General features: G+C 40.8%; 2 protein-coding genes across 5 annotated transcripts; one reads left to right on the top strand and one right to left on the bottom strand.

Annotated features, from left to right (window-relative positions):
• Positions 1-880: 880 nt before the first annotated feature.
• Positions 881-15,813, bottom strand: LOC309891461 (medium-chain specific acyl-CoA dehydrogenase, mitochondrial). Its single transcript, XM_082785829.1, has 12 exons — positions 15,695-15,813; positions 12,738-12,837; positions 12,382-12,479; positions 12,204-12,273; positions 10,691-10,791; positions 10,523-10,603; positions 8,666-8,796; positions 7,357-7,465; positions 6,405-6,545; positions 6,232-6,327; positions 5,342-5,590; positions 881-2,209 (listed from the first exon to the last, which is right to left on the bottom strand). Exons 1-12 carry the CDS (start codon positions 15,716-15,718, stop codon positions 2,138-2,140), a joined length of 1,272 nt encoding a protein of 423 aa, XP_082641955.1. The 5' UTR covers positions 15,719-15,813; the 3' UTR covers positions 881-2,137.
• Positions 15,814-15,970: 157 nt separating this feature from the next.
• Positions 15,971-27,409, top strand: LOC309891462 (uncharacterized protein). 4 transcript variants are annotated; one of them, XM_082785830.1, is made up of 6 exons: positions 15,977-16,083; positions 16,531-16,588; positions 17,231-17,342; positions 23,439-23,574; positions 23,650-23,735; positions 24,914-27,409. In XM_082785830.1, the coding sequence occupies exons 1-6, from the start codon at positions 16,069-16,071 to the stop codon at positions 24,915-24,917; spliced, it is 411 nt and encodes a 136-aa protein (XP_082641956.1). In that variant the 5' UTR covers positions 15,977-16,068; the 3' UTR covers positions 24,918-27,409. The 4 variants fall into 4 exon arrangements, 1 of the variants encoding a protein (XP_082641956.1); XR_014319509.1 differs by lacking the exon at positions 17,231-17,342 and having other exon boundaries at positions 15,971-16,083; positions 23,446-23,735; XR_014319510.1 differs by lacking the exon at positions 17,231-17,342 and having other exon boundaries at positions 15,971-16,083; positions 23,439-23,735.
• Positions 27,410-27,793: the final 384 nt, after the last annotated feature.

The following is a 27,793-nucleotide window of genomic DNA, read 5'->3' as shown; positions in this document are numbered from 1 at the left end:
TCTGTCCATTAGTGTTTGTTTTTAAGTAACATACTGAAATAGTTTTTGTTATTGCTATCCAAGAGTACTTGTTTTCTAAGTTTGCAATCATCAAAACCATTGATTAGAAATTGCTTTTCTGCAATTTACCTAGACAGCATTGACTACACAGAAAACAAACATCTGACCTGTGTTGGCATTTATCCCACCACTCTCACTGTGACGTGATGTGACAAATACCAGAATCTGTCATCTGTTCCTTCAGTGCAGCTGTCCCATCTGTCTGACATTTAGCAGCCCTTTGACTGTCTCCTGTAGCTCCATCTCTCTCTTATGCTGGGGAGCCCAGAGCTGGATATGGCACTCCAGATGTGGCTGAGTAATTTTTCCAAGAAGTCCAGGGAACATGCGTTCTGCCAGCACTGCCCAGCAGAGTCTAGCCAAATTTCAAACAAAACACAAAATTCTCAAGAATTCCTCTTCCTTTGCTGTTCCTGCTGCAAACAGTTAAGTGCATACACTGATGGAAAGGAATATACCTTTAAATACATTGAATCTGAAATAAAAATGATCACATAAGTCATTCTTACGGAAAAGTTTCACTTTGACTTGAAGTGAATCATCGTGACTGAACATTTACTTAAGCAAGTGCACCAGTCAGAGAGGCTGCATTCCTTCAAGCCGCATACCGTCACTGCTGGGTTGGATCTCAGTCCTCAGAACAGTCGTCATGCAGGCAAAGCCTTCACACTGCTGAACTGCAACAGCCATGCAGCTGTTGTGGGCAGTAGCACAGGAGGAACTGAGGTGAAGCTATTTGCCTGTTTCAGACGCTGGACAACTTATGCAAAATACAATTTAAATGATGTGGCAAACAAAATGAATAAAACCACCACGCCTCTCTGTTTAAAATGAGGTTTTATTCGAATGCAGCAACGGCTGTCAGAAATAACATTTTGATCATCTAACTTTACAGTGAAAAAACATTGTGTTGTGAGGTTCTCGTTTCTTGCCCTTTTTGTACTTGGATTTTTGGAGTAATATTCAAATTTAGAATAGATATATTATAAATGAAAATATGGCAATGTTTATTAGAGGTTATTTTATGTGGCATTGGTTAAAATTAAAAAGTTAAAAATTGAACAATCATTCTTATTTATGCTATAACAAAACCACATAATTACTTTTACCAAAAGCTGTCCATAACACCCAGCTGTAACGCAGATGTCTTGCACAGGAGAAGGCACAAGTATTTTCTTCATGAACACAACAGGTTTCTTTGAAGAACAGAGATAAAGGCTTTCAATGACATTTTTTTCAGTGCTGGATTCAAGTGAATAACGTGGTTAAGAAATTGAAAATAAGCCCTATTATGCTGTGTCTTTTGAAAACAAGAAGTAGGTTTTGTTCATATTGCTTCAGGGACACACATAAAATATAGACAAACTACAAATAGTAATCCTGTCTCTGTTTGAGAAAAATAATAGTGCAGTGTGTTCTAATTTATGATAATACATGCTTTCGAATGGTCCAGAAATTAATATTCTTTTTTTTTTTTTTTAATACAAATTTCTAAAGGCCAACAAAACCAACATGCTATCGTATTTATTTTCAGCGAGCTCTAGGTGACCTAGAGACAATCTGCTGCAACATGGTATTCCTGAGGAATTAGAATAGCATTTGTAAGTAACTATTTCCCTGAGATTTATTAATTTGATATCCATCCAAATGCCAATGATAAAAGAGACGGAACAAATCTGTATCATTATAAACAATACAGAAACTCTCCGTATTTAATTCCTCATGCTGAATTTCCACATGCTGAATGCCTTCACTGACCAAAAAAAAAAAAAAATCTGAATTTTGGTAACTTTTAAAATCAAATAAATCTATAAATTTTATAGGGAAGGTTTTTTCCCTTCCCCCATCAAAGGCTGAATATTTGAGTGAAAATGATTAAGTGGGGAAAGACAACAATCAATCACTTTGGAATTCAGAGGGAGTGGATGGGAAGAAGTAGTGTTTAATAATGTATTCAATAAAAAGATTTTTAAGGAAAAGGACTTTTTTTCCACAAATTTTCCATTGTATTGAGAAACACACTAAAATCCTCTTCCATGAGAACACAGAATACTACCATAGTGCCACACACATTTCTTTAAGCCTTAAATTTGCTAACATGTTCACGAGCTATGATCATCCTTTGAATCTGAGCAGTTCCCTCATAAATCTGAAAAGAAGAATTGAAACAATGTTAGATGATCATTCTTAAAAAGGTTTAAATTGATCTTTCTACACTTTTAAACCTCCTTAGCATACTAGATTACAGTGTGGATTGGAATGTTAAATCCAAGAAAAATAGAACTGAAAAATTCCAATGTGATTAAGTAACTACATTTGGCTAAATAAAATAAATCATACACAAGACACTGAGAGACAGTCTCATATCCTCTCATCTAAATTCAATAATTTTCTCAGGCAAATAGACATAGGGAGCCAAAAAAGATCAAGAAAACGTGTTATCTGAGGAAGAAAATACATAGTTTAGGTTTTACAAACTAGGTTTTAAAACAATGGGTGAAGAGAAGATGACTTGTGCTGAGTGTTGTATTTTTGTTGTCTAGCCTTTCAAGGTCACATCAAGCATTTGCTTTGATTCATTTACTTCCATTTCTTCTTGTTAACTAGTACTCTCTCCAATACAGTATCCCTTTTTTTCCTGTTCTTTAACCTTACATTCTTGCATCGTCTTCTAGAAACATTCTGCATCATCACCCTGTTTTACATGGCTTGATGGCAGGAAAGACAGAGATGCAAAACACTGTATATATGAAGCTCTAATGCAGTAAGAAGACTCTATGCTCCACAGATATACTGCAACAGGATTTGAGGGTGGAAGTAACACAGCTTAGGGATTCAAGTGTTTCAGTTCCCAGGTCTGCCAGAACTTGGTTTGCCGAGTTGCTCAAATTCAGGTAAATTCACTTTCTGCAGTCATAAAACAGGGACAGTATTCTCAAGAAACTTACAAAGCTTTTTGGAAATAGAACCACTATAATCTGCAGTCACATTAGTTTTTTGCTTCAGAGGAAACTTTTCATTCTCAAAGGGAATCATCGGACTGCTGCTGCTTACCCTACAATGATCCAGGTTATAGAGCAGATTTAGTTTGGTGAAAGTAGGTGCTTTTTAGAGCAAACTTAACTGGAAACTCTACTCCCTCTATACACCAAATATGGTCCAAATCCTAATGAAGCCAAAATTGTCTAGGCCTATAACGATTTACAGATTTGTTTACAACTTACAAGCCTTTACAATTACACACATAATGGGGACATTCAGTCCAAGTAACCAAACAGGCATGCTGTGAACTTAGCCTCTCCAAACTGGATATAGTGTAGCTGGAGGGCATTCAGCAGCTATTCCTGCAATCTGCTAATTTCCTCCTATTGTACTAAATTACTTGCTGATGAAGACAGCCATGGAACTCAAGTGTAAAGACATCAAAACTCTCAGTCTGCTTAAATAAATGCAAAAGAGGTTTTGGCTTATAAGCAACGGAAGCAGCTTCTAGCACCACCTTCAACTGAAGGGAAGTAGTAGAACTGTGTAATACTGAGAAATATCAAATATATGGAAGAAAAGAACAAGTGGAAAATGAAGTTTTATACATGAAACCCATGGCTAAAAGCATGTACCATGTGGAATTGGGCCATAATATAGTAAAGCATAATCAAGAGACATGGGCAAAATTATTCTAAAGACAAAATCCTTCCTTGTATTCTTTTAACGGATGAAGGGAAGCAGAAAAACAACAAAAAATAATACTAAATCTTATTAGATTGAACAATTAGAAAAGTCTACCTTGACATGCACCTGTGATGGATCAGTATAATAGAAGATCTAAATAACTAGAATTCTGTAAAATTAATCTTAACTTTTAAATAAGCTTCCAACCCTCACAACATCTTTCTCTAGAAAAACATAGAACCTGACAGAAAAAAAGCCCAAAGTAAAATTAATTATATTACTCATTCATCTTGCTTGCAGGACTGCAATTAGTACTAAGGACCTTTAGATTCCAGAGTAGTAGCTGTCTTTCCTTAAACAGAGAAAACCAAAATATTGGCTAGGGAGAATCATAGTTTTCATTTTAAAGTCAGCTATAAGAGAAATGCTAACTACATAGGATCTTAAGAACGACAACTGTTATAACTAACTAACCTTTCAGATTATGGTTCACATGCATTTCTTGATACCTATTCTGATAAGTTTTACCTAGCCGCTATTACTATCAGAAAGAGGTGAAAAGACTACTGGTTTTGCTGAGCATAATTAAAACATTCTTGCTGAATAAAGAACTGCAGCATAACATATCCCAAGACAAGAATTATGACATAACATGGAATAATTTCTCAGCAATAATAATGCAGAAAAACCTGGGAATTATGAGTGACTACAGGCTAAACATGAGTAAGTATAGGTTTGGTTTGTTGTTAAAAACAGGCTAATCGTTCCAGGTTGTGTCATAATTCTGTTAATACAACATATGCAAGACCACGATATAGTCCATGACACTCAATGTTGGTGATATATCAACTGAAATATTCTGCCTGGGTTATGCTACCAAAGTTTCAAACATAAGGTTTGGGGTACAGCCAGAAGCAATGAAGAGACTGGAAACAGAAAAGGAAAAAATAAAAAAGTCATTCAGCATGACTGATGAGGAAAAAGGTGAAGAAGCCGCTGTAGTGTTCTCTTCTAGACTAAGATAAGAAAAACGTGAGAAGCTCCTAAAATGTCATTACCAATCAGTTGTTCTGCATACTGTCTTTGGATCTGAGGTGTAAAAGGAGATAATTTGCAACAACTGTTATTTGAACTAGGTATCAGGCTGAAGGAAAAGCTAAACTATAGGCAGGCACCAGTCTATGATACATATGGAAAATCAGAGAATTTCCAGCACCGAAGGTTTTCAAGAACAGCATCATACATAAACTACACCTACTTATAGAATACCAGAGGAAGTATTGGTATTTTGAGTAGTGTTTTCTACAGTGTTTGATTCCAAAATGAAGAAGATTCCAAATGAAGAAGAGCCTAAGAATTTCAGAGTTACCATATACGGAAAAAAACACACCATTAAATTTATTTGTTACATGTAGGTTAAGCTGTTGATCTAGTGCATAGTATGCAAGAATTTGCCCAATTTGAGTTTCCCTTTTTTTAAATTGAAGGATACTTACTGTCATTCTAAAAAATTATTTCATATGTGTACATCAAGATTTGAAATAAGTAGCCATTAGGTATTTCTATATAAAATTTAGGCATTATTGTAGAGATCACATTCTCTTTTACTTACCTGGTAGATTTTAGCATCCCTCATTAGTTTTTCTACAGGATATTCAGTATTAAATCCATTTCCTCCAAAAATCTGCACCGCATCTGTAGCTACTTGGTTTGCAATGTCACCAGCAAATGCCTTTGCAATGGAAGCATAGTAGGTATTTCTGCGGCCAGCATCAACTTCCCATGCAGCTCTTTGGTAAGCCATCCTAGCAAGTTCCACTTTCATTGCCATTTCAGCAAGCATGAATGACACTGCTTGGTGCTATGAATGATGAAATACACTAGATTAACATTGCCTGCTTAAGATTCTGTGACATCCAAAAAGAATATAATCTTTTTTATACACTAATACCTTCAACAAAGTAAATTGTACAAGATGAGTTCTACAGAATATGGATCAAGCTGTCATAATTCTGTGTTGAATTAGACTTTTAAGGTTTTCATTCTAAAATTCATTTAGTCACAGGGATTAAGTACTGAATTATGAAGTTGTGTTTCAGTATTTATGACATCTTATTTAGCTAGCTGTTTATTTAAATTTCTTTAAAACTGGTAAATTGTGTGATTGGTAACATATTCTAAGTTTTTATTAGTACTGTGTATTGTTTCATATAGCTCAGAGAGGCTTATACCTTGCCTGAAAATCCCTATTTATTAGTATTGAAGAACTTACGTATGTCTTGAGAGTTTAGAAGAATTCCTGGAGTAACTGCATGGCTAGATTTACTTAGATGTCACTGACCTATGTATTTGAGAACCTAAGCAATGGCAGAGATACAGTAACTCATACCCTAAAAATCAAGGAACAACCCTGAAAAATCACTAGTAGTACATCTACTGTACTGATGTGAAAACATAGCTTATATAAGTGAATACGTATGAATAAATATGTAATTAACTTACTTCAGCAATCACTTTCCCGAAGGTTTTTCTCTCCAAAGCGTATTTAGTAGCTTCATCGAGTGCTCTTTTTGCTAACCCAACAGCACCAGCTGCTACCTGAATTAAATACAGCACAGAATAAAAACAAAAAAATTCCTATTACATTTTATAAATAAATTATTTTTGATACTTACAGGTGGTCTGGTCTTATCAAAAGCTCCCATTGCGATTTTAAAGCCAGCTCCCTCAGCTATTAATACATTTTCTTTCGGGACTCTCACATCTTCAAAGACAATACCTCTCGTATCTGAGCAGCGTTGACCCATATTCATTTCCTGAAAAGAGAAATTTACGGAGGTGCAACTAAGTTGGATTTTTCTAAGGTACAACACATTATCTTGCTTTAGTTTACTCAAAGCATAAGGTAAGCTTCTCCCCTCCAGCTCCTCCCAGACACTTCAATTTCATCTAAGAATTACCATATACGTGACAAATAGTAGTTCTGCATTTACAGACCAGCATGCCCTTTATTTGTCTAAGCTGGGCAGTTTATCTTACGCCTATATAAAATTGATTCTGTAGCTACAATCACTCACGTGGTCTTTCTCAAGTTCAACTGTATCATTTGAGGTGGGAAAGGAAAAAGTAAAGAAACTAGTATGCAGGCAGTAGAAAAAAATAACTGTAACAGAAACACACACACAAAAAAATAAAATGGAGTTTTCAAGTTTTCAGATTCCTTCCTTTTTTCCCCCTATTTATTTAATTTGCACCAGAACCTCGTGAGCCTTCCTTGAGCAGTAGCTAAAATTAAAGCTCACTGTGTAATTATGGTTAAAACTGTCCACCTTCTTTTTTATCCTTTGACGGCGTATTTCTCATCTACTGGCATTGATCAATAAAATGGTTCTCAAAAGATTTTTTTGCAGCTATTCAAAATCATTTTCTTTTAATCCACTCTGAATAATTCTTTATCTGACTGAGTAAAATTATGTCTTATGAATAGTTTATGTTGTGAAAATGAAAAGATGACAATGTGAAAATGTTCAGTTGCGTAACATGTTTTCTTTAATTGCAATTTGTTGTGATTTGATTTAGAAACAAATAATAACCCCTGGTTTGTCAAGTAAGAGATACTTTCTTTACCTTTCTTCCAATTTGGATTCCAGGGCTATCTGCCTCCACAATGAATCCAGTAAAAGCTTTGCTTGCAGGAACTTTTGGATCTGGATCGGTACGAGCAAGCAAGAAGTACCTAGTGTAAAACAAAGAAGTGGAAACTCAGTTTATCCTCACAATTAACAATGTGTGTGTATATCTATATATTTAGTGTCTCTAGCATGTAATAAATCTATAAGAAAATTAACAATCCATTCTTCTTGCCCCTTACAAAAATAAACCGACAGTGTGCAATGGAGAGAAGTGTCACTGCATCTCTTACTGCAACATTCAAGATTTAATAAAATTACTTAATATAAACATGCAAAGATTCTCCACCTTCTCCACTTACTTTAAGTCTTTATGGTATTATCAGTTTCACGAACAGTAAAAAAGAAACCTGTCACATCACATATTTAAAAATGAATTCTTAGGAGATACAGTGTTGCACAGAAAATGTTATCATCTGATTTCAAAGATCTTAATGTTATTCTTCTAAGTTGTAAATAAGTATTTCAATTAGAAATTAAACAGCTGTAAATCACATTCATGGTGTTCGGTAATGTCAAAAGATACATGTAGCTGGTACATTCTCTTTGATAGTTCTACCTTTTACAAGGAAATAAATAATTAGAAAATTCAGCTTTATGAGTCAATGCACACAGCTTTTTCACTTCAATTAAGACAATTTATGTGTTGGGGATGAGTGTGGTATTATGTGAGACATGATGAAAAGAGGTCTATATTGTCAAGCATGCTCCACAGACACACCACCACAGCAATATCTGGATTCTTTGTCTGTTAGAAAATGTCTTCCCTTATGAAAATAAAATATAACACCACAATCCAAGAGTGTTTCTAGCCTCACTAAAAGTGAGAGATGTTTTGAACAGAATCAGTAGCAAGTGATCTCGATCACTGCACCTTCAAAGTAAAGTAGTTGGTAATATGGGCTTCCTGAGTATTTTGCAAGTTAAATCACACTCCTGCTGTCCTCCCTTGAAGAAAAAGCAAAATTATTTTGTTTGGTAGCATCAAGGTTTAAGAGGTATTCTTGAATGTATAGTTGCCATATCATCACTTAATTTCCTTTTTAAGCTTTGCACAGCCCTGAGAGTCTTATACCTTATGCTGATACACTAATCACAGATGCAAAGTTGTATTGGGGTGAAACATAATGAAGACTTGGATTTACAACAGAACTTTAAAGAAACACTAATATCTAACTTTGGGGAAAAAAAAAGCCAGTATAGAACAGAATAATAGAAAATGTAGGATGAGTCAACTGTTAACACACCAGTTTGCTTTCCCACCGTTTGTGATCCACATTTTCTGTCCATTAATAACATATTCATCTCCTTTCTTCTCAGCCTTTGTTTTTATACCAGCCACATCGGAGCCTGCTCCAGGCTCTGTTACGCAGTAAGCCTAGAAAAAAATAAAATATAAAATCTTGAGGAAAAAAGTTCTTTCTTTAGGAACCATATTATTGCAGACTATGTGCACCAAAACCACATAGTAAACCCTAAAATATTATACAAAAAACCCTACCACAAAAAGCAACAACTATTACCCTACAAAAAACCTACTACCCTGCAAAAAACCCTACTACCAAAAGCAACAACTGTCAAAGCAAATATGGGTTAATTTTCCTAATAAATGCATATTTTAAATAATTTTTAATGATCATAGAATGGTTTGGGCTGGAAGGGACCTTAAGGACCATCTAATTGCAACACTCCTGCCACAGGCAGGGATGCCACTCACTAGATCAGGTTTTCTTCACCCTTTGAGTGAAGAATTTTATCTAACCTCTAACCTAAATATCCCCTCTTTTAGTTTAAAACCATCACTCCTCATCCTGTATTATCTGAGTGAGCAAAGAGTCTCTCTCCAGCCTTTTTAGAAGAACCCTTTCAGTATTTCAATATACAGGCCACAATGAGGGAGCCTTCTCTTCTCCAGGCTGAACATCCCCAGCTCTCTCAGCCTCTCCTCACAGGAGAGGTGGTCCAGCTCTCTGATCATCTTTGTGGCTCTCCTCTGGACTTTTTCTAACAGGTCCACATTTTTCCTGTTTTGGGGGCCCCAAACCTGTACGCAGTACTCGAGGTGGAGTCTGACAAGGGCAGAGCAGAGGGGGACAATCATCTCACTCGACCTGCTGCTCACACCTCTTTTGTTGCAGCCCAGGATGTATTTGGCCTTTTGGGCTGCAAGCACACACTGTTGAGCCTTTCGTACACCAGATAAACATGATAAACAGAAACATTTTGTAACTCTTAAGTCATCAATTCCTCATACTTCACAAACTGATGTAAAAGCTGAGGATCTTTAAAATTTGCAAATAAGAGTACAGTGTAACATTTTATACCTACTGTGTTCTTCATTTTATGGGGCTTATTTATTCAGGTTGTAATGCATTGCACATGACTCTTTCTTTCTCTGTAACAAGTACTGCTCATGTCATATGAATATGTGCTTATATAAGCCTCTTTTAAACTCCCACACCTCTTCTTAGATTCACAGAAGCTTGTAATTGTTCAGGTAGGAAAAGACCTCTAAGGTCATCTGGTCCAGCCTTTAACCTAGTACTGAAGTCCACAGCTAAACCATGCTAAATTCTATATCTACACGTTTCTTGAAGACCTTCTGGGATGGTGACTCAACTACTTCCCTGGGCAGCCTATTCTTATGTCACATAATCTTTTCAGTAAAGAAATTTCTCCTATGTCCAACCTAAACGTCCCCTGGTGCAACTTGAAGTCATCTTCCCTGTCTTATCACTTGGTGCTTGGGAGAAGTGCCCAATCCCCACCTCACTACAACTTCCTTTAAGGCAATTGTAAAGTACAATAAGGTCTCCCCTGAGCCTTCTCTTCTCCAAGCTAAATGACTCCAGCTAAACAACCTCCTGAAAGGGAAATAATTTTTTTTTTTGGTAAGTGATTAGGATGGTTTTCCAGGTAATATCTTCTATTTTCTCACTGTTCGCATCAAATTTACTATTCCTTGTCTTTGAATAAATGACACAGTGTATTTACATGCAAAAATAGGCTAAATTTTAAGTAGATACCACTGCTTTCTTTCAAAAAATGACTAATACCGATGAATGTAGGTTAGGAACATTCTACAGTGTATAAGTTATACTTACACACATCATTGGTTCTTCTGTCATTCTTCCCAAGTATTTTTTCTGTTGCTGCTCATTTCCTGCAATGATTACTGGCATTTGCTGAAAGAAAATATTTATACTATTAATCTGCTTTTTTAAAAACGCACAGACTTCAGTTTAAAGGAGGTAAGAAATGACAGAACTTACCCCTAGGGAATTTGCTTCAATGGCAGTTTGAACCCCTGTGCATCCATAAGCTAACTCTTCCGTAATAAGGCATGCTTCAAAACTGCCAAGGCCAAGACCGCCTACAGTTGAAATATTTAATTTACTAAAATGATTTTAAAGTGGGACATACTAGCAATTTACATAAATTAACTATCAAAAACATACTGCCCCGTATACACTTGATTGTGCGCTGCGTTTGATCAGACATCCCACACCAACTTTTTAAATAAAGTTTTGTCAGAATGGTAAGAGATGATTGGAAAACTACATTTGACTGCTCCAAGGTTGCATGATTGATATGGGGCATGTTACACAGAATGGCAACAACTGTTTGACTACTTTACATTTGAGAATGTCCTTTAGAGTTCTTAGGAAGCAGAGAAGTGACCACAAAGGCTCCTGAGCTACCATAGCTCCTATGAATACCGAGTTATTCATGTTAGTCAGCCAACCAATCTTGTAATCTGTTTCTGACAGAAACCGACTTTGGGAAGTGCTTCGAAATACAGTAACAGTGCAGCAACATTTGTTCAAAATACATGCTCCATCCTCTAGGTGTCTCCCTCAGCCTGAAGTACTCTTGGTATCCTTGTTAACGCTAACCCTTGACAGACTTCCCTTCAGTGATTTTGCACTCATCTCTTTTTAACATAGGTAAATATTTTAGCATCAATATCATGCAGCAGCTATGAGTTTCACAAATTAACTACACACTGCATAAAATGAAGGGGATATAGAGATTTTAACTGTTCAGCAGATGTGACCAAGGAACGACCTGTCTGGAGAATGGGGTAGGCTGGCTGGGAGCAGGAATGCCAGGGACAGAGCAACTCTGCCACAAGTTTCTCTTGGTACCGTGATGAGAAATGCCACAGCTTTGTCTTGTAAAAGTGCTCAGGGGCCACCTTTGGGCCGTGGACCTGGTCTGGGGGGTGAATATAATGCAGGGCTAGCATGTTCCATGCTGATGTTCACAGTGATCAGTGCTGGTGCAGGGGCCTATAACAAATGGGCTCATGATGCATCTTGGCAGGCTCCTTGTAGTGGCAGGACTTCATCCAATGCATTGTTCATTAAATCTTTTTACATTTAAGGAAAAGCATGTGTTTAATTCACACTATCTCCTTTACTTTACTCAGAACCTGCCATCTGCTGACTTCACTGATGCCTTCTAGTTGTATGGAAAGGGATGATGAGCTATCAATCCCTTTTCACACTCTTCATGACACTGACATTTTAGTTATTTCTCATACAGAAGCTGTTCTGTATCTTTTGCTGTCTTTATCCTTTTTAGGAACCCCTTTCACTTCCATGATAGCCTTTGAAGATGGAAGGCTCAGACTATATAATGAATAAAACAGGAAATTAAAAGGTTAAACTTAATTATTCAAATATGCAACTGTTTATTTTATACAGAATCCCTAATTACACATATAAACACCTCCAAGTCCTTTTCTTAGTTTTATTTTACAGATTAAAAATATTTACTTACCGCAGCTTTCTGGTATGTGTGAATTTATAAGACCAAGTTCCCAAGCCCGTTTTATGAGTGGAAGAGGATACTGAAATAAATGAGGAAAATCACCTTCTGATTAATCACAACCAACATTTTAAATTTCATGCAGGGTAATATAAAAATCTATTTTTCCCCTACTGTATGATAGATTTACCTCTCCAGTTTTATCATATTGTGCAGCAACAGGAATAATTTCCTCCAGAGCAAATTTACGAGCAGTAGCTTGAAACTCTTTCTGTTCATCAGTAAGTTCTATTATAAAAAAGAAAAAAGAAGTCACAAATTCTACATTAGCTTTAATTTTGCCAGTTGTCAGAGTAGGGGAAAAGAAGAGTAGTGTCATTCCTCTCAAGACAATCTAAACCACCACTTCCTGGGCCTCTCTAGTAACCAAAAAAATTCAACTTTCTCTTCATACTGAACTGCAATACAGTGTGTTTTTTTTTTTTTAAACTAACTCTGCAATTTGTCCTTAGTTGCTGCACTCCTTTCAAAGAATGTGATACCTACCGAAGCTAAAGCCAGCTCCAGGTTTGCCTGTATGGACATTTTGAGCAGGTTTACTAGAATGTGATCGCCATCCAAGCCCTGCAATGGTTTGGAGCATCCGCTGAAGAGAAACAGAACAGGAGATATAAGACATTGATAGCTCAAGTCTCCTAAAGCTACTAACCTGATGGCAGCACAACTTTAAATATAGATTCCCTGTTTAGAAAACAGTATCGCATCAGGTACAATACAGTGACTAACATGATCTAGAAGAATTCCTGGCTACCTTCAACTTTGTTCCTGTGGTAAGCTGATGCAAACTGATGGCTTACATCAACATGGGATCCAAGACAGCACTGAGCTTGTGTGAACTGGTGTACCCATTTCTAAGATTGCAAAATCAATTATTTAAAAATAACTAAGCATAATATAGCACGTCTTCTTTAAAGAACATAAATCCACATGTGAACATGCTCAGAGACATAATAATACATATATTTTGAAATGTACACTAATCAAGCCAGAAGTTATTGCCCACTACTAAGCACTCCACCTATCCAGTGTTTACCTATGGTCAGGATTAGTATGATTCTGAAAACAACAATCTACGTAATAAACAATAGGTATCAGAATATTTTGACCTAATAATGCCCAAGATTCCCTTCTAGCAAGTTGCAGTAATGTATATATACTTAGTGATTACTGTTGTAGTGGTGTCATCGCGGCCTGCATCAGAACTGGCATGGCCAACAGGACTGGGGAAGTGATTGTCCCCTTGTACGTGGCACTGATGAGCCTGCACCTTGAGTGCTGTGTACTCCAAGAAGGACGTCAGGGTTCAGGGGCATGTTCAGAGAAGAGCAAGGAAGCTATAAAACACATCTTATGAGGAGTGGCTGGGGGAACTGGGGTTGCTTAGCGTGGAGAAGAGGCTGAGGGGAGACCTCATCTCTCTCTGCAACTACCTGAAAGGACATTGCAGATGTCAGTCTCTTTCATCGTGTGACAAGTGATTAGGTTAAAAAAAAAGTTTGATGAGACCAGTCACTTATTTTGTAGCATTAGAAAATTGAATTAATCATAATAGTACAAAAATATGTCAGAATTTGTATTGGAAACTCTAGAGACAGGAGCGGAATATAGCTGGGTAGGCTATAAGTAGTTAAAAAACAAAGTAGTGGTAGATGACTGCTCTTAAAAATAAGAATGCTACGCAGAGAAGGTTAAAAAAGCAAACATGGGTATCAACAGAGTGAAAAGAGGTATTTTTAAAGCATACTGAAAACATCTATAAAGTTGAAAGGTGAAGAAATGCTGGAAGACGAGGCATAGGACAGGGGAAGGTATCACATAACTGAATACTTAACTATTAAGTTTATTCACAGTTCGGGATTGTATTTTCTATTAGGCAATATATTACTCATTTGGAGTTTTCACAAGCCATAGCATTGCAGAATAGTAGCATGATATTTTACTTACGTTTTATGCAACTGCTACCACTGTTGTAATATAGGATAACAAACAAAATCAACAAGCATCTAGACGAACCTCAATCATTCAGAATTTTTTACACCTTCCTTTATCTAGTAGAAGCCAAGATGATGATGACATTGAGCAAAAGCTAGGTACTAGAAATCACCTTTTTTTTTTTTTTTTTTTTTTTAAAAGGAGCAGCCCTTGATAGTCATACACAGCTTTTTCACCAAAATGTTTTGTCTCAATTAGAAAAAGTACTGAATTCAAAATAATGCTAAGGGTGACATCCTACATAAAGGAAACAGTGAAATTCATCCCAGAAAACCTATGTCTGTTGGGGTATGCCAGATCAGCACGGAAGGTTCTGCAGAAACACCACAGACAGACACATGGAAAGGACAAGGTGTGATCCATCCCTGGCTGTGGCGCAAGCAATCAAGTGACAAAGGACCACAGTTTGTAACCTGTAAGAATTTGGGTTGCCACCTATTTCATCCGCTTCCCTGTTGGACTCGGTGGGACAGCTGGATTCAGTGCCAAGGTGCTAGCGATGCTCACACAACTCCTACAGCTTTCTGCAGCCAAAACCGTGACTGTGAAGGTGATGTGTCCGGAGGCTGAACTCGGAACACCGATGTACATGGTGCATGGTCACTGTCTGTCGCCTTCCTATGGCTGGAAGCTCTCTGCCTGGTGCCCTGAACACCCGCTGGCCTGGCACGCCACCCGCCCTGGCTGCAGGCCCAGCCCAGCGGTCATGCCTCAGCACTGACCCAGGGCCCTTCAACTTTTACCTACTTCTGGAAGTGGGGAAGCCAGGAAAAGGCCCCTGCGAAGGCTTAGCAAGGTGCTACCTGAGCCCTGAACCACCTCCACCCTGGAAATTAGGAGGTGCCGGTGGGTCAGCAGCTTTTGATGTATACAGAAATCCAGGTTTATAAAAGCTCAGCCCTTCAGAAAAACAACCTTTCTCCACTGCTCAGTAACTTCTTTCCATGTAAGCAGTGTTTCAAGTTTAGAGAACTGCAGCACTTCAGAAAACCAATATTTATGTACTGCACATATAAAAACAAAAACAAACCAACATAAGCAAAACAAACAAACAAACAAAACAACTGTGTAGGCAGCACAGCTAGAAAAGGCACTGTATGAAACACTCTGAACCGTAAGCCCTGACGCTTAGAAGCAGGAAGCAAAACCCGTTTTTTTAATTTTTTTTTTTGTTTGTTTGTTTTCTAACGGCCCTGCGTGTGCAGCACAACAGCAGAGAGACACGAGCAGCGCTCCTGAGATAAACGCTGCCAATTCATGGCCGAGACGGCAAAAAAACAAACAAACAAACAAACAAACAAAAAAAAACACAACAAAACAGAGCAGGGCGCGGACTTCAGCCCCGCACGGCTCCGTCCTCCGGGGCTCCCGAGCAGCCCCGAGCCCTTCAGACCTCCGAGGCCTCCGCAGCCCCCGGCCCTGCCCCGCGTCCCCCCAACCCCGCCGCTCACCCGGGTGGCTCCGAAGGCAGACATCTTGGCCAGGGCCGCGGAGGCTCCCAGGGGACGGGGGGGGCGGCGCTCCGGGGGCAGCGGGGCCGCGGGGCCGGGGCCGGGCTGAGGCGGGTGACGGGGAGAGGGGCGGGGAGGGGGCGGCCGGCCCGCAACGGGGCTGGCCACGGGGGACGGAGCCTCTCGTCCCTCCCCTCGGGTAAGGGGGAGTTTATTTCCCTCTCTGCTCGTTACAGGCAGTGTGGGAGGCGCGTTTCGGCTACCAAATGGCTATCTGGATGCAGTCTCCTGCCAGCCGCCTACGTCTTCTTCCTGCTAGCAGAGCAGTCCCGAGGCCTGTTTCACCGTGTTTTCGTCCCTCAGGGAGCGACGAAATGAACTTTGCGAAGGTGTGCCAGGAGCTGGGGCTTTGCAGGGGGTAGTTCTGTGGAAGCGTAGCCACAAGTGCTCTCAGTCCTGGCTGCGCGTTAAAGCAGCGAGCTCTGAGTTATTATATTATATATAAAGCAGCGGTGTTCTTGCAAACATCTGCAGTAAGGTAACTGCAGAGTGCAAAACACGTTCTTTTGAGTAGCATCGCTCCAGTGTCCTAAAGCAGAATAAACGCTGAAATAACACTTCCGAGAGAAATGGCTACTTTGATTTCTCTATTAACGTTTTTTTTCCTATTTGAAATTTTAACAGAATTACCAAAACATAAGGCAGTTTTCTGAAAGCTGGATTTTTGCTAACCTTTTATTTTGAGTAACAGTTTAAAGTAAAATGTTGAAGGTATTTTTAGCATCGTTATTGCCTTGGTTTGCTCAATTCTTGATTGCTTGTTTTGTGACTGCCAGGTATGGCTACTGGTTTTGTACTCAGTACAGCAGAAGCACTTCACTAGGAAACTGGCTGGTAAGTTACTTTTTTGTCATATAGATGAACTGTTTGAAAACAAGCTGATTGTAATCTTGCATAGGCTTCATACTCCAGGCCTTTACTGAATGAAGGCATGTAAGCAGCATTGACTTAGTGCACAGACTACTAATTTTTCACTCCAGTATCACTGTTTTTTTTTCTGCTGTACTTTAAGGGTAGATGAGTAAAAGGTATAGGCAAAATTTATAGCTGTATGTTATTTAAATATTTCTTGAAGATTTTTATATCTTTTTCCTGTTTTATATCTTGTTTCAAGTACTTTATACCTCTGAATCGTATGTCAGTGGGACTTTTAAATATAAGCACACAAGTCTGTGTTGTGTGTTTTTGTAGGGTTCTGTGCCATAGCTCACATTTCCCAAGTATGGTGTGGAAGATTGATTACTGAGCAGTCCACTTACTAGTATTTTGATGGCAAAGCGACAGTAGGGGTAATGTAGGCTGGGTTTTAAGAGGCATTTGTATCTATCCTATCCTGAGTTGTAAGACCATAACATTGCATTTAGTAACATCTAGTATATGTAACATTCAAGAACTTAACTGTCTAAATGGGTGTTGACATGAGATGCAACGTTAACAGTAATTTTGCAGTCAAACCTCTATAATTATCTTTGGCAGCTGTAGCAAAACATGAAAGAAATCCTACCTTAAGGCACAGGAGTTCAGTTTCCAGAACAGCTGATGGAACTTCTGCCCACACACTGAAGACAGGAATCAACAATGATTGCAGGTATCCTGTCTTCATAGGAGAGGTGCTCCAGCCCTCTAATCATTTTTGTGAGCCTCCTCTGAACTTGTTCTAATATTTCCATGCCCTTGTGCTGGGGGCCCCAGAGCTTGTGGTGGTTTTACCTTGCTAGGCAGCTAAACTCCACCACAACTGCTCTCTCACTCCCACATCTCAGAAGAGAAAGGGAAGAAGAAAGGAAAAAAAACAACTCACGGGTTAAGATAAGGATAATTTAATTAAAGGGAAAACAATTAAGATAAAATTGTTTTTAAGGGAAAATTAATTGAACTAAAGGGAAAAAGAAGAGGGGACAAAAGAAAAAAAAGTCCATGTGGAAGCAGAGAGAGAGGAAAGAAATTACTCACAAATTAATCACTTCCCATCTATGATTGATTCTTGATCATGTCCCTGAAGCAGGGCCTCCATACACGTAGCTGTTGTTCCGAGACCATACATTTTCATAACAAGAGCCCGCTCCTCCCCACTCCTTCCCCTTTCCCACCTTTTATTGCTGAATGTGACATCATATAGTATGGAATATCCCTTTGGTGGGTTTAGGTGCCCTGGTGATGTCCCCTACCCCCAGCCTGCTGGCTTTTGGGGGGATTGGAGGGAGTCCTGGAGCTGTGCCAGTATTGAACAGCAATAGACACAACACTGGTGTGATACCAGTGCTGTTGTAGCTACAGGTGCAGAGCACAGCCCTGTATGGGCTGCTGCAGGGAACGTTAACTCCATCCCAGTCAGACCCAGCACAGAGCTGACCACAGGGCTCCAGGTGGGGTCTCACGAGAGCAGAGCACAGGGGGAGAATCACCTCCCTTGACCTGCTGACCATGCTGCTTTTGATGCAGCCCAAGGTACAGTTTGCTTTCTGGGCTACAGGTGCACGTTGCCAGCTCATGCTTAGCTTCTCATCCACCAATGCCCCCAGGTCCTTCTCCTCAGGGCTATTTCAGTCCTTTTTCTGCCCAGCCTGTGTTTGTGCTTGGGATTGCCCTGGCCTAGGGTTCAAGGACAGAGTATTTATTGATGATACAGTGATTTTTTTTCCCATTTTTTCTCCACTCTCCAAATTTATTCCAGTTTAGAAGTTTGCATGTGTATTTGCTAGCAAACTTTAAGCTGGACCTGCCAGCGAGTAGCAAGGCCCTTGGGTCTAAGCTGGGGTATCAGGCAGGTGGTGAGGTCTGTGCACTGGTACTGCCAGGGGGACCCCTGAAAGTGGTGTGCATTGGGGGTGAGTGTGAATGCTACATGTGTGCAGCAAGCACCATACTGGACCAGCCAGTGAGCTGGGGACCTGTGGGGTAGGTCAGGGGCTGGCGACTGCAGGAGTTGTGGGTGGACAGATGGGCCATGCTGATGCTTGGGGACCTGCAAATGTATGCATGTTTTTAAACCCTGAGTGTGTTTGTGTACCTGCACTGATGACTGTCTTCCCCTGCCAGCCAAAGAGAAGGGGACTTGGCTGGCTGTGTGTCTTGTTTTACCCGAGTCCTGCGTGTAGGTGCTGTTGAAGGCAGCTCGTGTGACCAGCCGTGTCACTGTCCTGTGTGTCTCTGGGGCATGTGCTCAGCATTGCTGCTAAGTGAACCCCACGAAGGGGAAAGCGGCAGCTGCATCCCTTACTTTGGGCAGAGACTCCAATTTTTCAACAGTTGGGATGGAAAAAAAAAAAAAACAGGTGTTTATAGAACATTGGAAGGACAAGAAGCGATGCAAATGGCTCAAACTGCAGGCCTAGTGATGGGATTTGTAACTGAGGGGTGGGTAGGGGGAGAGGGAATGAAAAGAGCCACTCACTGCAGTAGGTTGCAACACCTCCTGTAAAGAACAGAGCATTTGCAGCTATCAAATTGATAAATTATATTGGCAGGAGAAAACCTGAGAGAACAAGTCTAAGGCTGAGCTCTTTAGGATTTGTGAGGAATCAGGTAGAAAAGGGAAATGCACCACTGCAAAGGAGTAGCCTCACCTTACAGAGATTTAACTGTGACGGAGCTGAGCAGTAGGGCTGAGTGGTGCAGAGGACATTGCTGAGTGCTGGGGAACAAACATCACAACTCTGCAAGTAAGGTGCTCACGGGGACTGTACATCCCTCTTTACACAAACACACATCCCTCTTGCAAATGAAAGGTGACTGGACAGGACAGCCCAGGGTCAGTGTGATTGCCAGTGGCACAAGAGGTGCTTGTCCCCAGGGATGATAAAATAAACTCCTAACCAAGGAGATACATTATTTTTTCCTCCCCTAAAATTCCCCTTCTAGAGATCCTTAAAGACTGCCCATGAGAATGACAACCTTTTGAGCAGAGGGATGGGCCAGGTGACAGTTTCAGTGCTGTCCTACAGAGCTCTCACCCACGCCCCAATATCAGCCCTAAAAGCATCCACAGCAGCAACACTTAGGGTGTGTGTTTGGGGGGTCAGTGCAGGGGAAGGGGCTGAGATAACATTCCGACCCCTCTGCCAGAGAGCCAGAGATATCAGGCTCATTCACCAAAGCAGCATGAGCACTGCTTAAAATGTTAATTCTGCACACCCTCTGAATTTGCTACTCAGCCCACGCTGGCTGAGATTAGATGCAGTACAACTCCCTGGGAGGCAGGAAGCCCCTGCAGGGAGCTTGGGAATTGCTTTTCTATCTTTTTTTTTTTTTTTTTTTCCTCCCCTGAATGCTGCTGTCACTTGTACAGCCCTTCTCCTTCCTCTGGCTGCCGGCCTGCATAGGAATGCAGGCAAGTCCCTGCACACTCCTGACATCTCCACTTGCTGAGTCTGCTAAACCTTTTGTAATGTTCAATCTGCTCATTGACCTGAGGACAAAGGAAAACGTACAGCACTAGCCTGCACCCCACAGTGGTCTTGGAAGTAACTGTAAATCCCCCATAACCATGGGCAAAGAGACCTCTCCACCAACACGTGCCATGTGACACACCTCTAAATCCAGTTTGTGATTCACAGGCCAGTTATTCTTGTGGCAAGGAAGGGGAAACTGGGGGGGGAAGGGTTAGACTGGGGTGTGTAGAAAGGGTTACCTGCTGTGCCCTGCCCTAATGAGTTACCTGTTCTCCTACAAGCTTGATACTGATTGCTTTGTGTCTGCCTAGAGCTGCAAACTAGGGCCTGAGCACTCTCCTGGAATGCACTAGGAGCAGCAATCACCAAAAGTCCTGATTTGAGGAAACTTCAACCTAGGAGATGAGAAAGTCCTTTTTGTCTCCTGAGGCCTGGAGCCAATCTAATGCTTGCACCTCGCCTGCCAGAAGCCGTGCTGTGCATGGCAATGAAGGTCAGGATGGTTCTAATGATGTGTTCAGATGTGTTTTGTTGTAAATTATCTATTAGCTGCTGCAAAATGTAATGGGGGGGCTTTCATTTCTCTAGTGGAGGATGGGGGTCTTATGATCTTGACAAAGCTTTAGTAAAACTGTGTAAATCTGTCCATGGGTCCTGTTTCTTTCATGGTCGTGGAACATCCCAAGTCATTTTTGTGACAGAATTTGGCTCCCCAGGTGGGACCGCACTGACTGACTGCATCCAGAGTCTCCGGGGATGGTCTGGGCTGTGAACTGGGTAAAAATCACCTAGTTTATGTCTCTAACAGATGTGGTGGTGGTAAGATAAAACTGTAAATTCACAGAAATCTTGCAGAGTGGTTGTGTGTTAAAATTGTAATTCCACATAAATCCTGAAACTTAGAAATTGGACAAGATATAGTGAGTGATTGATGCTCCACTAGCAGAAGTTTTGGAAAATTGGAATAAAATTGGTGGCATCTATAGGTTGTCTAAAAAAAAGGTAGTGGAATTTTGTCAGACACCTTGGCCTGCTATGACTGCATTAGGGACTGCAGACTAAGGGTGGCCAGGAGTTGGCTGTTTTAGCATAGATTGCCTAAGGTTGTTGTGATTATTACTGCAGGACCAATCCCCTGCCCTGGTATGTTTGGGCAATTTGGAGAACTGAATTGCCCAAACAAAGTGGTCAATTTAAATAAAATGAGTCATAGGGTGATAGAAAAAAGGCGTCAACTTACAGTGTTTTGTCTATGCAAGTTCAAGCAACTGCTGCTAGTGGTGAAGGTGTTTCTGCTGTGCTGCTGTTGCCTCTGGATCCCTCCTCTCTTGCTCTCTTGTTTTGCATCCCTGGCTGTTCATCCTGCCCTGCCAGCTCTGCTAAAGCAATCACAGAATCACAGAATTTCTAGGTTGGAAGAGACCTCAAGATCATCGAGTCCAACCTCTGACCTAACACTAACAGTCCCCACTAAACCATATCCCTAAGCTGAGGTTGTTCTCCCTTTGCCTGCCATCTTCCTTTCACCCTCCCTAGAGGATGCATTGGCATTGTCTTTGGTGCAGGTGCCTTTTAGTGCTGCGCTGGGTTAGTAACTGCAACAGAGGCAGCAGGAGAAGGAATGGCAAATTGGACAAAGGTAAGAGGTGGTCAGCAAGGATCAGAGTACACCCCTCTGCTTCCAAATGAGGTTGGAGAAACAGCTGTGAATATTTGGGGAAATAGATCCTGAAACAGGCCCTTGGTTGTCTTATTGTTGGTAGATCAAGCAACGCCAGATAACAAGAAATATTTTACTAAATATACCCCAGGATGGCAAGGTAGAACAATAGAAGTAATGAGCATAACCACATTTGTGTATAATGGGAGAGATGAGGATACGAAAAAGCTAGACAAAAGAGGAAGTAGCAGGAGCAAACGGCAAGCCTTCTGGCAGCCGTAATTGGAAGGGATTTTAAGAGGAGGCAAAGAAATAGTAGAAACCAGAGAAGCAGATATCAGAGTAGAGGCTGAGCGACATTAGAGGATTGCTGCAGTTATTCCAAGCAATCAGAGCACTGGAGAATGCCCAGGAATCTCAAGGAAGGGGACTTAGAATGCAGGTTAGGGAAGCCTGATAGAGCAGGGGACAATGAGAGGAAGATAAGCAAAGATATTTTTAGATCACAAACCCCAGCACTGGGAAATGAAACAGGAATATACCTCCCAGGTGGATCCCAGGAAACGATAATAGATACAAACATTGGAAATAAGGTTATTCATGTTTACTTGATACCAGGACAACTTATTCCACAGTAACCGATGTCCCAGTGGGCTCAGATGTAACAGGAAATGTAAATGTCATAGGTGCAGAAGGAAAGCAGGGAACTGTTTCAAAGATAGAAGATGTGATGGGCCTGCTATTAGTAGACCAATTCTTTTTGGTATTAGAATCAGCGCCTACAAATTTATTAGGGTGGTACTTATTCTGTAAATTGTGAGCAGAATTGGTATGTGATCACTCAAGGTATAACTGTAAAACTTCCAGGAGAAGATGTTCCAACAATAATGTTTATGTTCTGGCAGAAAATAAACAAAATCCCTGAGGAGCTGAAAGGCATACAAACATCTTTGTGGGCATGGAGTTCAACGGGTATGGGGCTACTAAAATCAGCAGCCCCAGTTACATTGAAAACTAAAGGAGGAAACTTCCCCCCTTAAAGCAATACACATTCCCACAAGAGGCTAAAGATGGAATAAGGCTGACGTGTGAAGAGTTGTTGAAGAAGGGAATTTTAACCCCTTGTAAATTTCCTTGTAAAACAGCATTATTGCCAATAAAGAAGCCCAAACGTGCCCCAGAAGGAAAGCTGGTTTTTAGATATGTACAATGATTTTCCAGGCCATGGATAAGAGCCTGTGGGAAAATACCTGAACCATTTGTGGCCTGCACAAAAGCAGATGACTGAAATGGACTTCAGATTTGGAGAAAGCTTTCATAATCCTGTAAAAAGTTTTGATGTCAGCACCCACACTCAAGATGCCAAATTACAGTAAGCCGTTCCATTTACTTGTGCACGAAAGGAAAGGAATGGCCTCTGGGTCTTGGCTCACACTTTGGGAGGGCAGATGTACCCAGTGGCTTACTGTCAGCCCAGTTGGACCCAGTTTTTAAAGGCATGGCAGGAAGCATTGGAACAATAGCCTCAGCAGCACTGATAGTAGAAAAACGTCAGAAGATTATGTTAGGACTCTAAACACCCTACGTGGCGTTGAATTGATGTTAACTAAATGTGCTTCTTTATCTATATGAGTTTTCAGAGACTCCACAAGTACGAACTGCTGTTGATGACAGTAGATAACATCCTCTTGAGAAGATGCAAATCCTTGGACCTGGCAACCTTGTTACCATTGGTGGATGAAGGGGAACCACATCATGGCTGCATAGAGGTAACCTAGAATCAAGAAAAGATGACCTTTTCTTGATCTGTAAGACCAAGGTGAGCTCTTTCTTGATCTTGACAGACATTTCAGATCCTTAGAGACCTTAGCCTGCCAGCTCCAGACTGGACTCTATCTGTAGATGGATTATCTTACTACCTGGAAAGAAGGTAAGGAACGGGGTATGGCACCGTGACCCAGAACAGATTGCTAACAGCAGAGCGTATTTCTCCTAAACACAATGCTCAAGCAGTTAAGTTAATAACCCTGACATAAATCTGCAGGGAAGCAGAATGGTAAAAAGTGACCATCCATGTGTAGTAGAAATATGCTTTTGATATCTTCCATGCTGCAGGACAGCTGTGGAAACAGAGGTTTCATGACCTCTAGTGGCAGACAGATAGTAAATGCTGAATAGATTGAGAATTTGTTAGCAGCTATTAACCTTCCACTTTGAAGAGATCAGTGTGATGCATCAGACAACCCACAATAAAGAAAAGACTGATTTATAAAAAATAGGCACCAATGCAAACACTAGAGCCAAAGCAATAGCAAGACAGCCTTTGGGAAAAAATCATATATCAGGAGACTCTTCCTAATTTGCTAATTTTATATGAACAAATAGCAAAAGAAGAAATAGAGGAATGGAAAAGACTGGGTGCACAGATAGATAAAAGAAGAAGTAAATCAGGTTTACCAATTTTGGCCAAAAGGTACTTGATTACAATGGCAAAAATCCATCACCAACTAAATCATTTTGGACATACAGCATTGGCAAAGACAATTCTGAAAGGACTGGTGTGCCTCAGGAATTTATGTTGCAGCAAAACAGGTGACTAAAATTTGCCCAGTTTCTCAGGTATACAGTTTGAAGGTGGACAAGGAGGAAAAGACTCTTGGAGACAAACCATGGGCTACTTTCCTGTTCCAAAACCTGCAAGTAGATTATACAATGTTGAAAACACATTATGTGCATGTCAAAGGGATACAAATATATGTTAGTAATTATTGACTAGTCAGGTGTTGCAAATAGATTTTTACACAACTTTGATTTAGCAACAATCTAAGATTTATTAATACTTTTTATGGTAAGTCACAATATTAGATTGTATTATTCTTAATAGCACTTAATGTGCATTTAATCATCAGCCAATTTAACACAATAATTCAAAGGAATTTGCTACAATTGAAACTGTGACTTGGCTAACGGTTTGAGAATGGCAAGGTTCATATGAGACTTACTGCAGGGTATTGGGAGGGGGAGGTCTAAAGTCAGTTTTGTGCTTAGAATCTTCCTCCATTTTTGGTAAATTACTCACTCTTCTCCCTCATTGGCCTTTGTCTGCAGGTGAGCCTTGACATTCAAGGCGTCAGCCCTGAGAGACACCCCACCTCAGAAGTGTCCCAGCTTAGGGACACTGAGGGTCACAGCCTGCTGTGATCCCTGGAGAGCTCCATAATTTCTCCACGGGGAATTTCAATGGGTACCTGCTTTAAGACAGTACCCCCTTTGTTCATGGTCATGGCTTTGAGCATGCACTTGGTGCTCTGATATTGATGTGCTGTCTGGTTCAAGGAATGGTCGCATCAAGGCCTGCTGTGGCTCATAAACCCAAGGAAGACTTACTTCAAGTGCAGGAGAAAAGCATACCTACCACAATAGGATGCCCCAAAGCAATCACCTTTATGGAATGCAGAGGCAGGCAGTATAATAAGATACTTATTAAAAGATATGGTGACCAGGCTTGGAATTCCAGAAGAGGTTGATTCAAACCAAGGGAGCCATTTCACAGTTCAAGTTTTAAAAAGGTGATACGAAACATTAGGCATCACGTAACACCTGTATACCCCATATCAACCACCATCATCAAGGACAGTGGAATGAATGAATCAGAGCTTGAAAAATACTGTATTTAATACTTGTGCAGAAACCAATCTGAAGAAGACAATCATTTTAATGCATACAAAGTAGAGGCCAAAAGAGATAAGATTAATGCCAGCTGGAGTATTATTTGGGAGATATTTTCAGATTCCAAATAGATTTTCAGATTCCAAAAATTCTTATGTAGCTGCAAAGACTATCTTATGGGGAGGGGGTGAAAGGTTGACTCAGTATGTGTTTATGATCCACAAGTACATAAAATCTTCACAATACCAAGCTCAACTACAGCAACCACTGTCTTCAGAAGGGAAAATGCAGCCCTATGAACAAGAAGATTACATAAAAAGAAAAATCAGTTAAGCCCAAGGTGGGAACAGCTTTCTTTCAGGGGATATTGTTGACTTCTTTTTCATCAGTACTTGTAAGAGGGAAAAGCACTGGGATGCACTGTTCTCATATGAAATTTGGCAAGGCTGAAGAAGTTAAAGTTCCCTTGAAAATTATATTGAAAAAAAAAAACAAAACACCAAAAAAACACAAACACAACAAGCAAAGAGAAATAGAGTCACAGAATCATAGAATATCCTGAGTTGAAAGGGACCCACCGAGGATCATCCAGTCCAATGCCTGGCACTACACAGGTCCACCCAAAAATTCAGTGCACAGTCCAAACGCTTCTTAAACTCCAACAGGCTTGGTGCAGTGACCATGTCCCTGGGGAACCTGTTCCAGTGCGCGACAACCCTCTCAGTTAAGAACCTTTTCCTGATACCCAGCCTGAATCTCTTCTGTTGCAGCTTGACACCATTCCTGCGGGTCCTATCACTGGTCACTAAAGCGAATAGATCAGTATTGCTTTCCAGCATCTCATCTCCCAGTCTGTACATATAGCCCCATCCCAGTTGCCCCAACCCTTTGCCCCATCCCAGTTGCGGATCCAGCAGTTGCTCTTGTTAAACTTCATGCAGCTGGTGGTTGCCCAACTCTCCAGTCTGTCCAAATCCCTCTGCAAGGCCTTTCCACCCTCAACAAAGTCAAAAACACTGTCCAGTTTAGTATCATCAGAAAATTTACTCAAAACACCTTCTAGTCCTGTATCCAAATTGTTTATAAAAGCACTGAAAAGAACTGGCCATAAAATGTAGCCCTGGGGGATCCCACTGGTGACTCACTGCCCGCCTGATGTGGACCCATTTAGCACAACCCTTTGAGCCCTACCAGTCAGTCAATTGCTCACCCATCATATGATGTTTTTTCTTTTAGCTGTATGCTGGACATTTTGTCCAGTAGGATCCTATGAAAAACTGTGTTGAAAGCTTTACTGAAATCCAAAAAGATTACATCAACTGGGTTCACTTGATCGGCTAGATGGGTGATCTTATCACAAAAAGAAATCAAATTTGTTAAACCAGACCGACCCCTCATGAACCCATGATGACTGGGATCAATGACTGCATTGTCCCCCAGGTGCACTTCAGTAACTCCCGGGATAATCTTCTCCATAATTTTACCAGGCACTGACATGAGACTGACAGGCCTGGAGTTACCAAATAGGTGGTTCAAGATAAGTAAAATAGATCTGTCATTAATTGTAATATTGTTGTGTGTGGCTAACAGACAGAAATGTCAGCCCTGCTTACAGCTCTATGCCATTGATTTAATTATGGCAATACAGGCATAATGCACTTGGATTGCTAAATTCCTGATCATAAACCAAAGTCTTGCTCTCCGAAGGACTTGAATTTAAGCCTGCACAGTGTGCCTGGGCTTCACAATACCATTCACTGCAGCAGATATGGGATCTGGAACAGAGGATTGGAAGAGAAAATAGTAAGGTTGTAGTGCTTAAAATTGAGAAAATTTCCAGTATGTATCTGGAACAAAGCAAATGTCCATAGTTGCCCAGACCAGAAGAAAAACATCACTCTGCATGTTTGTTCCCCAGCTTCTGGGGTTGGGATGGCAGCAGCCAGCCTTGTGTGTAGTTCTGAGTTCTGGTATGGGCCTGCAGAAACTGTGCATACATTGAACCTTCCTGGGCTGGGGGAGCAATGGGTTGTCCCAGGGTAGGACAGAAACCCAGGCCCTGCTGTGCTGGTGTGCCATGGACTCCCCCCCCCCCCGCCCCTAACAATGCTCACCCTCTCCCTATTCTTTTGCATCCCCCACTCCCCTTTTTTGCTTCCCTCTCTCCCTTTTCCTCAGGCACCCCCTGAGGGGGCTGAGGGAATGGCAGTGAGGGCACTGGATTCAGGGGTGCCAGAGATCTCGGGGTTACCCAGGCTGTGGGAGATGATTGTGGGGGCAGCCCTAAGGCAACAGGGGCCAGTGGGGGTGATTGTTGTC

Source organism: Aythya marila, assembly GCF_965140915.1.
Source record: "Aythya marila genome assembly, contig: HAP1_HAP1_SCAFFOLD_235, whole genome shotgun sequence".
Classification (NCBI taxonomy): domain Eukaryota; kingdom Metazoa; phylum Chordata; class Aves; order Anseriformes; family Anatidae; genus Aythya; species Aythya marila.
The sequence above is the reverse complement of the archived record's forward strand: the minus strand, read 5'-3'. Positions and strand labels throughout refer to the sequence as shown.

Excerpts from the sequence above, each read along its gene's own strand:
- LOC309891461 (XM_082785829.1), bottom strand. The coding sequence starts at position 15,718 with ATGTCTGCCTTCGGAGCCACCCGG. Across the intron at positions 10,792-12,203 it reads ACACATACCAGAAAGCTGCG|GCGGTCTTGGCCTTGGCAGT; the intron begins GTAAGTAAATAT and ends TTTCAACTGTAG. Across the intron at positions 6,546-7,356 it reads GAATCCAAATTGGAAGAAAG|GAAATGAATATGGGTCAACG; the intron begins GTAAAGAAAGTA and ends TTCTCTTTTCAG.
- LOC309891462 (XM_082785830.1), top strand. Across the intron at positions 17,343-23,438 it reads GGAATCAACAATGATTGCAG|TTTTCAGAGACTCCACAAGT; the intron begins GTATCCTGTCTT and ends TATCTATATGAG. Across the intron at positions 23,575-23,649 it reads CACATCATGGCTGCATAGAG|ACATTTCAGATCCTTAGAGA; the intron begins GTAACCTAGAAT and ends TGATCTTGACAG.